This window comes from Lates calcarifer, linkage group LG20 (assembly GCF_001640805.2).
Source record: "Lates calcarifer isolate ASB-BC8 linkage group LG20, TLL_Latcal_v3, whole genome shotgun sequence".
NCBI lineage: Eukaryota > Metazoa > Chordata > Actinopteri > Centropomidae > Lates > Lates calcarifer.
Genome location: NC_066852.1, coordinates 7860272 through 7875235, shown reverse-complemented (window position 1 = coordinate 7875235; position 14964 = coordinate 7860272). Strand labels below are relative to the sequence as shown.

The window sequence follows — 14964 nt, the reverse complement described above, 5'->3', positions numbered from 1 at the left end:
CTGCCCAAATCCAAGCTTTTAATGAGTAACTAGATGATAAAGATCTTTACTGTCAGACTGAACCATACCTTAGTTCTGAATACCACAAACAAACTGCTGCTAGATGAGTTTCAACCATGAGTGAAGTCAGGAGCTCTCAGTTACACCTCAGCTATTTCTGTACAATTCCTCTCAAAGCTCTCAGACTTCCAGAAAACCAACACTCCCATTTACACACAAAGCATGAGTCATAACACACTAACATACTGTCTCACTCTCATTCTGTTAATGTGATCTTACAGACCAGGGAACTGGACTATGGTGTATGCATGGCATGATGGCTACGGGGTGATTAACCTGTGCCGTGAGTCTGAGGGGGTTTTTTGGAAATAGTGGCATGAAGTAAAAATACAACATACCACAGTTCATTCTTGTTATATAATGTTTATTGATAAAAATGGTGTGTTTATTGAAAAAAGTGTATCATAAAGTGTATCTACAAATGATCACAACAAATTTCAATCAAGTACAGACTTCATTATTTTAAATAATTTAAATGCTAATTCACTTGTATACCTAAGCTTACAGTCCACACATTTGTTGATTTGCAGAATATTCACAGTCATCAAGAACAGTTCCCCTGATACTCAACAACATATTGTATAGTCTAAAAAAAAGAACATATCCAAACTTGTAAAAAAAATAATAACATGTAATAGTGATAATAGTAGTAATAGCTTTGTTCTCTATATCTGTATATTCTGTATATGCCATAACTCAATCACTGTTGTACATTGATCACTGGAAGAGTGATATTTAATCACTGCTGGATGATTGTGATGGCTGACTCATACCAAACCCAGAAGCCTGGATAGACAGCTTCACTAAAAGAGGCCTTGAAGCGGTGGATGAGGGACATGGTGTCCCCTACAGCGTAGAAAGAGAGGGTGCCCCCAGCATGATCTAGGAAGACTCCTATACGGGAGGAATAGGGTGCATTGATCTCTATCTGGTCCTTGTTGTGGCGGGCTGAGTAGCTGGAGTCAGAGCAGAAGAGGCTCCAAGACTTGCGGTTGTAGCCGATGCGACAGCTGTCTCCATAGCCGGTTCTCTTGATTCCTTTGTAGGTGACACCGATGGCAGCCCCCTCCCCGCTCCAGTCAACCTCCCAGTAGTAGGCGCCTCCAGAGAGGGGCTCTCTACACAGGACTTGGGGCAGGGAGTCAAACCTAGCAGGGCTGTCACCAGTAGGACTGGGGGTCTCTCTTGAGGGCAGCTTTCCTGTTCCCTCGAGATAAGTAGAGCTGTCTGTAGGCTGTGTTCGAGTCCAGAGTGAGCTGACAAGCATCTAGGAAGAGACAGAAGATAAACTTTACATTTACTTCACAAGAGGAAGCATTTAGCTTAAATTGCTTGGGTTAAATGCAAATTAGGAAATCCAAGGTGGGCAAAGTCAATGTCTCACTGCAGTTACAGCACCCCTCACCTTTGCATTACAAGCTGCAAGTTTGCATAGCTTAGCAGGATATGTTTAAGATTTTTAGTTCTGTTAGATGTTTAACCTCTGAAATAACATGATTTGAAGGAAAAGTGGCAGACCCTCTGGCTGTACACACAGAAACCAGAATAAACCCAGGGGTTAGATGTCACCTGCCTGCTGTCTGCAGGTCACAGTTGGTGGGACACCCGGGGACCTCGGCCAGATCTGCCCGGCCTATTATCTGGAATGCCAGAGGTATCAACACTGATTGTGAGTTTGAGCAACTCAAGTAAAAATCACATAGCTTTGCAAGTGCTAGATCATTTTGTAATGGGTCAATCCCAGTCTCTGTCAACACTGTGGGGCAGGCAGTAGTTACTATAATCAGATTTGTGGTCAGCCACAGGGTCTGACAGAGAACCTCATCAGCATCTAATTTGCCTCATGCACTGAAATGAGCAGACAGACCAGTGAACTGTGTCACTGCAGAAAACAGTATCAGAGAAGCAGAGACTCACATCTCAGGAAATCCTCCCTGTACTGAGGTTCCTGGACTGGTACAGACTTGTACATGGCAGCTTCATCACCTGTGGAAGTAAATATGTATATATATCAGTTTTGTGATACTATAGAGAATTACTTTCTGCTACATCATGCTGGTAATGCATATGATTTTAACAAGACTGATAATGAAGGCTTGTATAATGTGGGAAGAGTTGATATTATAATTAAGTATATTAACTCAAGATACTTTGACTGTCACACTATCAGTGAAGCTAATCTGAGCCATCTAAGGCCTATATCAGAGAAATATGTTAATGTAAACTCTGTAAACATTTAACCACTTGGCAGCTGAGTGACCTCAGACTACCCTCTAGTGAATATCATGCTCCACCCATGAACCCATGAACAACAGGATTGTGCAAAGCCTATTCATTACAAAGGAAGCTGTAAATCTATTTGACTTTCCCCTGGTCAAATGATGCAAACACTGAAATTTGGATCCATATAATTTCTACGTGCTTTATGGTTAGAAATTTGTACAAGGCTACTATAAAATAAAAATTCTTTGTACCAATATTACTACCATATTACTTTGTTGTCCTCATAAAATCAGCAATAGGAACACTCACTTCTCACTGATTCTCTTTTTGTTGACTGTTTCTTTTTGGAATCATCCAGTTGACAGAAGGTCATTTTGTTTACTGCAAAAAAAGAGAAATGAATAAGTTAACATGGTCACAGTAGTAATGTGCTCATAATATCTTCATAGTAATACCAGATGATTGAAATAATATTAAATCACCATTTTTTTGTATTTTTGCTATTTAGAACTGCAAGACCACCACACTCACCTGCCTTGGCTACCTTAACCAGTTCATCATTGCTGAATTCATTCAAGTGCTGTTTCATCTCAGACACGGCCTTAGTCACCGGGCCGAAGGTGAAGTAGGGGTTGACACTCACTGTAGGCAGCTCCTCAGCCTCTGTCTGGGCTATCAGCATGTGGTAGCTCTAATAAGGAAAAAAGGAGTTAAATCTAACTGATGAGTTGAAATGTACAGTGAACAAAGGAAAGCTGGGAGATACAAAATGGGACTATATGTTACGTTTAAATGTGATGTTTTGTACATCTGTCTATTTAATAGACTGGTGACCTGTCTAGAGTGAAACCAAAGCATGGTGGAGCAGGCTGTAGCCCCCTGAACAGAATAAGCATTGTGGCCTGGTTCTATATCAAACTGAACATGTCTTAATGTTTCTTTTTAGTTGTCAGTTACCTGGATGAAGTGGATGTGGTCCTCGGTGCGGGACAGCTGAGTGATCTCGTTGTCTCTCCTTTTCAGGTCAGCGATCTCATGGCTCAGACGCTCCATGTGGCCCTCTGCATTGTTGAGTGCTGCTCTCTTGTTGGAGGAGATCAGCTTGGTCATTTCTTGCTGCATCCTCTCAATGGAGCGCATCATGTCGCCAAACATCTTCTCGCATTCCTGCAGCGCTCTATGGGCTGAGTTCTGCACAGGAAACATGGAGGTATGCAATAAATCACCTGTGTGTCACACTGGTTTTACAAGCACACTGGGGAAAGCTGTCATCACCCCTACATGAAGGAATGTTGTCTGTGCTGGTAGTTGATTTAACTTTCCATTCAATCTTTAGTGGTTAGTCTGGTCTCATCTGTGTGATGGATGATGATGGCACAAACCTTGAGTGAGTCAACTGCTTGTTTTAGTTCCTCCATCTGCTTGAGTCGGTCATGAATTTTCTCCTGGATCTCAGCCTGGGTAGCGCCCAGCCGTTGCTATGACAAGAACAACAGACGTTGATACTGATGACACCAATTCACTTAGACTACTGTATGTCATCAACTCAATTTACAAGAGTACTTTTTTTTTACATGCAGGTAGTGTCACTAGGTGAGTCTCATAAAATGCTCTAGGCTTTGCTTTATAGGCTCCTTTCATCTATTGTAAGCTGCTCTTTCATGCATTACCTGCCACTGCTTTGCGTGTGCAGTGAACCATGATATGAACTTGTGTCACCATTGATTTACAAATGAGGAGCTGTTCATGTACATTAAACAGTACTGGTCATATTGAGCAAAGCACATTTTAGCATTCCTTGTACTTGTGTTGTCACTTTAAGTAAAATGTTACCAACCTGCTCCTCAGCCCTCTCCTGCTCAGCAGAAACCATGTCGTGGCCTTTGTGTTCTTTCACAGTACACAACACACAGATACACATCTGGTCAGTGCGACAGAACAGCTCCAGACCCTTCTGATGCTGGGGGCAGATCTGCCTGTCCAGGTGGCCGATTTCATCCACCAGCTTGTGCCTTTTAAAAGTGGCTGACTCGAAATGAGGCTTGAGGTGCTTCTCGCAGTAGGAGGCCAGACACATCAGGCAGGTTTTGACAGCCTTGTGCTTCTTACCAATGCAGATGTCACAACCTACATCCTGGGGTCCTGCGTAGTTGTAGTCAGGGGACGGGGGTGGAGGTGGAAAAGATTCAGAGTTGCGTTGGATGGTGGAGTGCCGGGAGCCTCCGATGCGTCTCGGCGTGGGCCTCTTGTTGTAGGTGACCTTGCATTGTGGGCAGAGGTATGAACCTGTGTGGTCAGCATGATCCCAATATGTTTTCAGGCAAACGGAGCAGAAGACATGGCCACATGGGATGGACACAGGATCCCTGAGGTATTCCTTACACAGGTAGCAGTTGTCCTGGTCGAACGACATGAGGAGAACTTGGTGCTGTTCCCTCTAATACAGTGAAGATGCTGTGAAGACTGTCGGTGCCTTGTGTCAGCACAGTGGCAAAGTGATCCCACAGGTACTACAGGCGCAAGTTATATAGAGTAAACAGAAAGGGAGGCTAAACTGGTTAAGCCGAAACCAGTAAAACAAGGGCGGGGCAAGGAAGGACACAGTGAATGCCTCCATCTGTTACAGAATGTAAAGAGAATGAATGAAATGTGTGATAATAAGATACAAAGTTTGGTCTAACTTTACTTCATCTGTTTTTTTTATTTTAAATTACATATAAACACTAAACTAAAAACAAAACTAATCTAGATAGGCCTTATTCTGCACATTTTTGAGCAGGAAAGAGGTGAAGAGCACGAAGAGTGATATTTACTGACATTCTTCAAATAGGAAAGTAAAAAAAGATTCAAAGATAACAAGGCTTCTATAAAACAATGCAACTCAGAAACCACAAGAAACCACAGGTGTGTCACACTAATGTTGAGTCTGTAATTGCTGAGTGTTACAGATTGCCTGGTGACAGACTGTTCCCTTCGAACATTTGATGATACCCACTTAAGTCATAGTACAAACTGACCTTACTCTAAAGAGATTATTTTCTTCTCTGTGACTAATAATAATACAACTTCTTCTCTGGTGATCAACTGTCTCATGAGTATTGGACTCATCAGTGACAAAGGGTCAACAGATGAAGTGTAGTGTTGCTAAATTACCTGCTGTGTTGGCCTTGGCTAGATTCAGTTGTTTTGGTGTCCTTGAGCCAGGGAGAGTTTGACCTTCATCTCACCTGTAACCAGTTAACTATCAACTCTACTTACTTTTACTTTGCATTTCACTTGCATTTTATTATCACTGATGTCCTTTAAGGTCTGACCTGCAGTTTAGTCAACACACACAATATAGTCTGTGACAGACACTGTGGCTGACCACAAACTCTGAGATTCTCTTTTGTGGTTAAAGATGAACTGTTACACTATCTCAAACATGAAAACTCATTCCACCAAACTCCAACAATTTTAAGAATGTTTCCTCTTCAGTGCTAAAAACTTGCCTCTGTGTATTTCATCTTACAGTGAACACACCCCTCAGCCAAGATGGAGTTTCAGGGCTGCTGAAATGGAGATAGGAATGCAACTACACTTGATAGGCCAGATAACAGGAGGGCTGAGAAAGCCTGCTTAAAAGATTCTATTGTGTTAGAGCCAGCAGGGCCAGAGTAGAGTGCCAGGCATTATAGGGTCTGTTGTCCATCAACAACAGTAACTACAGCTGACATGCGAGACTAAATGTAGCATCTTATTTGACTAAAATTTACACTGACAGGGATCATACTCTTCAAGTGATGCAAAGTTAACTGAGACTTGACGTAATGAGGATAATAAGATGAAACCTTTCAGTGTTAACAACAACATACATTTGAATCTTCTTCAGTTGTAAATTTGTTTTAATGAAAATATCTAAATTATTGATTTGTCCTATTTCAAACAATCAATGTGACCTTCAAAAGACCTTTAACCACTTATCTTAATATTACATTACAAAATTAACATTAATATTACAAATTTGAAAGAACTGAGACTTTTATCTCATCATTTAACATTTTAATATGCATTGCACCTATTTGCATGTGAATACAACAAGTCTGACATTTCTATTGACGGTGACAAGTGCAACAAACAAATATCAGTTAAAAGTGAAAATGTTTGAGTCGTGCTTGTGTAACTGAAACTAAATTGATTTGCTTAGTCATATCAGCAACATTCAAAATGGCATTTGGGCGGGCCTCTAAACCGACACTAAAATTGGCCTTATTTGATTAAGATATTTTATCCAGGTTTTTTCTTACATCTACCAACCTAATTGGCCCTCTAACTGTGTTTTAGTCAGGAGATGGACTTTGCTTCCATAAAACAAAAATCTAGAATTTTTTATGGGGAAGGAGGACCTGTAGGCCTACACTTACCACAGTTAACCTTGATATATATGAGCTACCGGACACACAATGTTTCTCCTCAACTTCTGCACGTACTGAAAATTTTGATTCATTTAGTTGAGTTTATTTGGTTTATTTGTAAGAGACAAAAACAGAGAAACACTTACAGTTGCAAAGTTAGTGTCTGATGTACTGTACATAGCCGATTTTCAACTAATTTCCCACACCACTCCCTTGACGGACATTGATGGGTCAAGCAATTATTACAATGACATGTTGCAGTTTAAAATCAGTGCTTACATGTACATGATTTATCTAAGATCTTTCTCAGATTTTATTTAGAAGTTTTAGTTTGTCTGACTAATTTATTAGCTTATTGTGTATATTGTGCCAGAACCATACTCCACAGATTTTAGGTAAAACACATTTTTTAAAAAGTTATTTGGACCTTCTCCAATTGAATATGTGCTGGTTTTTGCCCATCTACTGGCTGAGGTTGTGGTAACAACAGTAATGCTTATGAGTGGTGTGCAGTCTTCCCACTCACATCTGGCCTGTGAGTGTTTTCAGCTCTCTTAACCTTTGTGTGTCTACCACCATCAAGAAATGTGTCCACTGTTTTCCCATAACGTGTTTGAATATTGTGTCTTCCTGTTTTTATTACTCACACTCAGCATAGTGGGTTCTCATTTCCTTTGATCAAATAGCCATTTGTGTTCTCCTGCTCTCAGCCTGCAGAAAGCACGCTCACTGCACCGTAATGAAGGTTGACCTTTCACCTTGAACTTGAACTCAGCTACAGATGACTGTGGGGCTTCTGTCTGCTTCATCAAAGAACACTCAGACTTGAAACAGACATGCTACTCTTCTGCAGATGTGTGTTATTAAATCTCATTAAAGTGTTTTCCTAAACATTATTATGCTTAGTACTAACTTTCCCAATTGACAGTTTCAAAGAAATGTGCACTGTATAGTTTTCTTTCATTTATTACAAACTCTCATATAAATCAAAGCCTTATTCAAAGTTTTTACCTTTGTCAGTGGCCTTGTCCACTAACAGGTAGTTAATCTGTAAGCACAGAGCGCTCCCTTTACTCTGGAGGAAGGAAGGAAAAACTGGCTTATCTGAAACCTGCCCAAATATGGAGAGGTGAAACTGCCTAGTGTATGAAGTAAGGCAAGATATGAATTGAAGGTGGAGCTAATGTAGTTTTTACAACCTTAAATTATCATTTGTTTTTCTCTTACACAATTCTTGATCAGACAGAGAGAGAAAGTTTTTATTTCAAGAGCTGCTTTATAGCTGGGTTTTTCACAGTACTCCTGAACAACAGACTGATAATAATAATAATAATAATAAAATAGTGTAAATGGGGCAGTAATATTGGTGGAAACCAGTAGACTATAGGCTCAATTGAAATGCTAATGAGAGGCTGTGATGTCAGCAGATACTTCATGTTGCAGAGAGAGTCAGGGTCTCCTCAATTTTCCCATTAGCTGGTTTTAAATGAAACTACATAAGGTGACAGTAAAGGAAAAGAATGAAAAAATGGCACATAACTTGTGATGTAGTATGCACACAAATATGTTAAACACTCACTGTAACAACACACCTTGAACTGAAAGGAATGTTCTGTTTGTGAATGCGTGTGTGTGTGTGTGTGTGTGTGTGTGTGTGTGTGTGTGTGTGTGTGTGTGTGTGTGTGTTTTTTCATTTGGTGTCTCAACCATGACATTTTCTCTCTGTTGCACAAACAGATTCATATCTACTATTACAAATTGACTTGTACAAGTGACCAGACTGGCTTGACTGGTCACTGTGTAAATACTACAACTCTGAACTCTACCTGCTCTTGTACAAACCACCTACGGCAAATTAGATTTTTAAACAAGTTTTTGGTGATAATAGAAGCAAGCAGGGGTGTTTGAAACTACTCAGAAACTCTGCTCGAACTGTGTCTCTGTTTGTTTATTGGGTGGTCCCTTAAATTCCTACAGTACCTTAGGCTGCATTGATGTTTGTCGGACTATAACCGGTTTAAGACAATGGCGATTCTGTCTGACAACAATAGGTGGAAATACAGCTGCCGACAAGTGTGTGCGCAATTCATCCACAGATGAGCCACATGAGAAATTCAAGAAGAAAGGAAACTACAGGGAAAATGGAAGTGCTTTCTTGCACATTTTTTGTCAAGCAAAAGCTTTTCATTCATTCTCCTCTTTCAGTCTGTTTTCTCCCTCTCTCCTCTCCTGTCTGCCCGCCCTCTCTCTCTCTCTCTCCCTCTCTCTCTCTCTCCCTGTCTCTCCCTTTTTTCCCTCTCCCTCCTTGCTAAACCTGCTTATCTAAACTGGGCAGGGCTCAATATACTCACAGCACAGGGGGAGGGCCTTGTCTGCTTTCAATCAATAACCTCTGGAATTCAGAAATACAAGTAGGTCCTGTCTCTGGCAGGCTGTACCACACTCTTGAGGGCGGGCTCCCAGGCACAGTCGACCAAACTCTATCTGCTTCTAGGATTCTCTCTGTCTGTTTCCACAGGTCTGACTCTGTTTTGAGTCCATCACAATGGCTGATCACACTTCGCCAGATTACTTCAGCTGCTCCCTGTGTCAGAACCTTCTGAGGGATCCTGTGGCTATCCCCTGTGGCCACAGTTTCTGTATGGACTGCATCAGTGGCTACTGGAATGAGGCTGACTACACAGGGATTTACATTTGTCCCCAGTGTAAGATCACGTTCACCCAGAGGCCTGTGCTGCGGCCCAATGCCACTCTGAGCATGGTGGCTGAGAAGATCAAGAAGAGCGGTCTGAACCTCAACCTCAACTCATCCCAGGGGAATATCTACGCCGGACCAAGTGATGTCCCCTGTGACTTCTGCACTGGGAAGAAATTAAAGGCTGTGAAGTCCTGTCTGAACTGTTTGGCGTCCTACTGCGAGAAGCACCTGAAGCCTCACTATGAATCAGCCACGTTCAAAAGGCACAAGCTGGTGGATGAACTGGGAAATCTGGACAGGAAGATCTGCCCGCAGCACCAGAAGTCCCTGGAGCTCTTCTGTCGAACAGACCAGATGTGTATCTGTGCCATCTGCACAGTCAGTGAACACAGGGGCCATGACATTGTGTCTGCTGAGGCAGAGAGGGGTGAGAAACAGGTAAGAAATCCTCCTCTCTCTGTTGATGATTTGTTTTAATAGATTAAATACTGAATGGCATGGAACAGTATTAGTCATCTGTTTGAAAAGTCACTTTCAGTCAGCTTCTCAGAGAATGGAAGTATGACCTCAAATTAGAAAAATAAACAGTTGCAGGAGAGAAACCACAAGCTGAAACTGCACCATCAAGTCACAGGACAATTCAACTCTAAAAGGTGTTTCAGAGAGACTCATTTTTAAAACGAGCCACATTTTTGATATATCAGAAATGTATAGTCATTGGAGTAACTTGAGTTAAAGCAAACAGGCTGTTTTGCCCAACTCCTGTCCCTGCACTACGACTGGTGGTTGGACTTTGACCCATTTCACCAATGCTATCAGCTAGCCTGCCAGGCATTCACCGCCAAAACAAATCCAGCTCTCTGATTAGCTGTATAGAGGACGGGGGGAGTGTCTTATAGTTATCTACTCTGAAAGCTGTGTTCCAGAGAATGTGGTGTTCCAGCTGTGGGGTAGATACACAGAAACTGTACACTTCCGTCTGCTTCTTTGCTTTCCACCTGTGGGAGTATGTCTGTAGTGATACTGGAATGTCAGGGAGTCAAGGCCTTCCACACCTCATGATCAACCAGTGTTGTAACCATGGCAATGCACATTCAAATGACACACTAGTCAGGCTGCCTGTAAAACAATGTAGAGTAGATAACAATGTCAACAGACACTGTAGTGTAAATCTTCATTGTTTAGGGTAATTATAGTTGTTATGTATGAGTAATTTAGGAGGAGTGTTTTTATAACTGACTGTAATATGGGCTAAAGGATTTGTAGGGCATGATAAGTTATAATTCATACTACTGTTTTCTTTACAACATGCAGAGTCTGGTTTCTCTCATCCAAAGATTTACAACCTGAATCTCACACATCTCACTTCATCTCCCACTCTCTCCCCTCCCCCCTCTCATTGCCCCCCCACACCCCCCACCCCCCTCCTAGATTCCCCACATTCCTCAAGCTTATCTTGAAGAATGGGTTGGTGGGCTTGAGTAAAAGCTGAATTAGAAGCCCTCTATTCTGCATGTCAGTGCTATGTGCACCTTGAAACATCTCTTTAAAAGTCAGGCAGCGGTAGATTCACATTCCTGACATGGCCAGAATTCCATTACAGATTTCCCCCCCTCTCTCCCTCTGAGATAAAAGCTGGCCGTATTAAGGAGATTCTTTGAGTGGGGTTTATTAGACATGCTGAAGGGCCTCCCCAGATATTCCTTGATGAGAAAGAATGTTTGTACTGAGCCAACAAATATGAGGTTTTATATCTCACACAACAAAACGGCATGGCATTCAACTACATCTCAGGAATCTGATTTAAAGCAGCAATTATGATCAACAATTACAACACTGCATAATAAATCAAAAGAAGCAAGCTCAGTTTTCAGTGTGGGAGTGCTCATTGTAAGAAAAGAGTAAGTAAATGGCTGTGTAATACCCCTTTATTTTGCAGAAACTATTGGGAGTCTCCCAAGCTGAGATAAGACAAAAATGCCAGGAGAGGGTGAAGGAGCTGGAGGAACTGAAGACTGCAGTGGATTCACTGAAGGTAAGGACCAACCAGCTGTCTCTGACTGTAACAGAAAAGAAAGACATTTCTTTAAGATGTCCAGAGTGTACTGACATCCTGTGCGTTCTGTTCAGAATTCAGCCCAGAGAGCCATGGTGGAGAGCCAGAAGATGTTTGAGGACATGATCCGCTCCATTGAGAGGATGAGGTCAGAGGTGACCAAGCTGATCGGTATCAACGAGAAGGCTGCTTTCAACCAGGCCGAGGCTTTGATCGAGCGACTGGAACAGGAGATTGATGAACTGAAGAAAAAGGAGTCGGGGCTCAAGCAGCTGTACAGCACCGAGGACCACATCCACTTTTTGCAGGTAACATACAGTTTTCACACAGACAAAATACATACAATACTGGAGTTCTCACTTATTGGTGCAAAGGTTAACTGGTGGTCTCATATACAACATATAAGGCATTGACACAGTGCATTTTATGTGTTACTGTCACAACTTTGCATTTTCATTCTAATTCAAATATCAGTCAATATTTGAATTATATCTGGGTGGGGCTTTTAAAAAGGTAACTAATTTCTTAACAGGTTATTCATGTTCATGATGACACTATAAAGACCACAGTCCTTTGTGACATACAGTGTCTGAACAAGCTAATGAAGAGGCACCAGAAACACTCCTTGACAGATTATGCTCTAAAAATGTTCATGTGGATTTCAATGTAATACGTGTGTTTGACACTACTTGGTCAACAAATTTCCCTTCTACATAGTGATATATAAAAAGTGTTTTATATATATATATATATATATATATATATATATATATATATAAATGTTGTGATGGCTCAGATGTTGTTATGTATGTTCATCCTAAGCACAACTCTTGTTTTTCTTTTCCCATCAGAACTTCAACTATCTCTGCACTCCCACTGATGACGGCTTCATACCCAGAGTGACAGTAAACCCTGACTTCTCCTTTGGGGCTGTGAGGAAAGCTGTGGCTGAGATCAAGGAACGGCTTGAGGAGTTTGGCAGAGAGGAGCTGCTTAAGATCTCCAAGTCAGGTCTGACCTTAGCAGCAGAAGCATAACACTTGTGCATAATGATCACTGAAAAATCCCAATTTACTAAAAATTAATGTGTTGTGTCTTGCAGTGAATGAGGTCCCAGTTTACACTACAGAAAGTCGAACATTGGACAGAAGGAGCAGAGGTGAGCACTGTCACGTCCTATAGCAATATAAGACTGTAGGAGGTTAATTATTATCTATATTGATAGTGTTGTAGCCATGAAGTGTCAGATTCAAACAACAAACCATTTGCATCATACATTCCTCTGTTAGCAACATTGCAAAAACATGTTAGCAAAAGAATTACAGGCATGTATGTGGGTGTGTGCAGTTGGCATTGATCTAACTCAGTGCTTCCTTGTCTGCAGGCAAAGAAATGACAGTGGACAACACTCCTCCTCCAGAGCCAAGGAGCAGGGCAGATTTTGTGAAGTGTAAGTTACCTGGTGTATTTATGTGACAATTTAAACCCTAATGCAATTCATTTGCCAAATAAATACTATAAAATGCATTGAATCCTCTTCCCCTAGACTTCTGCCAGCTGAAATTAGACCCTAGCACAGCCTACAAGGAGCTGTTCATCTCTGAAAACAGCAGAAAAGTCATCCGCACCAGGGACCTGCAGCCCTATGGAGACAACCCAGAGCGGTTTGACAGCTTTGCTCAGGTGCTGTGCCGAGAGGCCCTATCTGGAGGCCGCTTCTACTGGGAGATCGAGTGGAGTGGGGAGTTCTCCATCGGCGTGGCCTACAAGAGCATCAGCCGAAAGGGCAAAGGCTCACTGTGTCTCCTGGGCTACAACGACAAATCTTGGAGTCTCCTCTGTTCTGACTCAGGTTACTCTGCCTGGCACAACCGGGTGGACAAAGCCATCAGTGGCCCCCACTCACCCAGGATAGGCGTGTACCTGGACCACACTGCAGGTGTGTTGGCATTTTACAGCATAGGTAGCACCATGACCCTCCTTCACAGGTTTGAGACCACATTTACTGAGCCCATCTTTCCAGGCTTTGGAGTTGGAACCTCAGTCAAGATCTGCAATATCAAGTGATCATCAAAATTTGAGGTCTCACTCGCACAAAATCTGAAAATACTTTCCATTTGTTTCTTATATCATACAGCAACGCTTTTGGAATATATATTTTTGCAAAAAAAATTGAAACTGTACCAAACCACATAAATGAAGTTTTAATGCTTATGTTTTTAGAACAATGTTCCTTCCAAATGTGTATATACTTTTTTAACCCCACCTATCACATACTATGTTTTGCATTCTGCTATCAAATCACATTTTCATGATAGTTCTCTAAGACCTCACTGAAATACATAATACATAATCACACAAGTACAATATGATGAAAAGTGTTATCCCTTTTAGCATCTGATACTGAACTGCTGGATAATATTATTTCATGTCAGTATGTAATAAATGCATCTCAATTAGCTAAATCTGTAAACATCAACAATCATTACTTCATTAAGGCTCATTCATTAATACATATTTTGAGTGATGATGTATTTATAATTCATAGTGAATTTACCCTGAGATAGCGTGAGGTAAATTTTCTTACAATAGGTCATTATGCTGTTGGCCAATATTATTAAATAATGAATTTAAAATATGTTGCACTCTCGTATGAACATTACGATAACAGTGATGTTGGTGTATTACCATGTATTATTATGGCTTCAGTACATTCAGAATATTTCATTTCAATTTGTCATGTTTTGATATCATCTACAGTCGTATCAGTTGCTGTGAGTCCTTAGTTGTTTTTTTTTCACTTGAACTAACCCTTATTTAATTTTATGTATGTTTACTTATATAACCAGAGTATAATTGTTATCCAGAAAAGACTTGTTTTGTAACAAAAATATTCATTGATAGTTCAAAATAAAGAGCTAAATGAATGAATAGATTGTTGTTTTCAAGATTATTTATCTGTGTTTACACACTACAGCTGGACCAAATGGTCTGTTTGATGTGGATTTAAATTATGAATTAGCACTACTTGACTGATTTCTTTTACTGTTTGATTTAACAAAGGCAAAGTCTAGAAAGTTTTAAAATATCTGTATAAACAGAGACAGAATTTGAAATTTGAAAACTTGTTTGTGAACCATCCCATTTCTAATCACATGTAACTGTGAATCATCAAATCTGCTTTGAAATACTGTAAATAAGAGTACTAACACTAATTGAACAGTCAATACACAACACTGATGGCTCCCTCTGTTGGTTGATTATGGGAACTAAATGGAAATTTAAAAAATGTACGACTGTAATGTGTATCATTCATCTTCAGTCAAACTGCCAAAATATCAGCAACAGTGCTCTGTTCTGACTGTATCTTTATCGTAAATCAGATATCAGAAAATATGACTTTAAATACATTCAACAAATCTACAGCTCATGCAATAGATGTTATAATTGTCCAAAGAGCAGCTATGAACTATACCAAAAACATCTCATAAATATAACAGATGGAGCCATCGAACGAGAACAGAGTTCCTCAT

At 40.8% G+C, this 14964-nt stretch overlaps 2 protein-coding genes across 2 annotated transcripts; one reads left to right on the top strand and one right to left on the bottom strand.

Annotated features, from left to right (window-relative positions):
* Positions 1-407: 407 nt before the first annotated feature.
* Positions 408-4803, bottom strand: ftr83 (finTRIM family, member 83). The gene is given in 8 exon segments (XM_018691384.2): positions 408-1225; positions 1227-1327; positions 1978-2046; positions 2593-2664; positions 2815-2974; positions 3241-3474; positions 3666-3761; positions 4121-4803. Coding segments are annotated over 8 exon segments (1734 nt in total). The 5' UTR covers positions 4697-4803; the 3' UTR covers positions 408-799.
* A 4219-nt stretch (positions 4804-9022) lies between these two features.
* On the top strand, positions 9023-14364 carry ftr82 (finTRIM family, member 82). The gene is made up of 7 exons (XM_018691382.2): positions 9023-9813; positions 11315-11410; positions 11506-11739; positions 12283-12442; positions 12534-12590; positions 12816-12881; positions 12978-14364. Exons 1-7 carry the CDS (start codon positions 9223-9225, stop codon positions 13496-13498), a joined length of 1725 nt encoding a protein of 574 aa, XP_018546898.1. The 5' UTR covers positions 9023-9222; the 3' UTR covers positions 13499-14364.
* Positions 14365-14964: the final 600 nt, after the last annotated feature.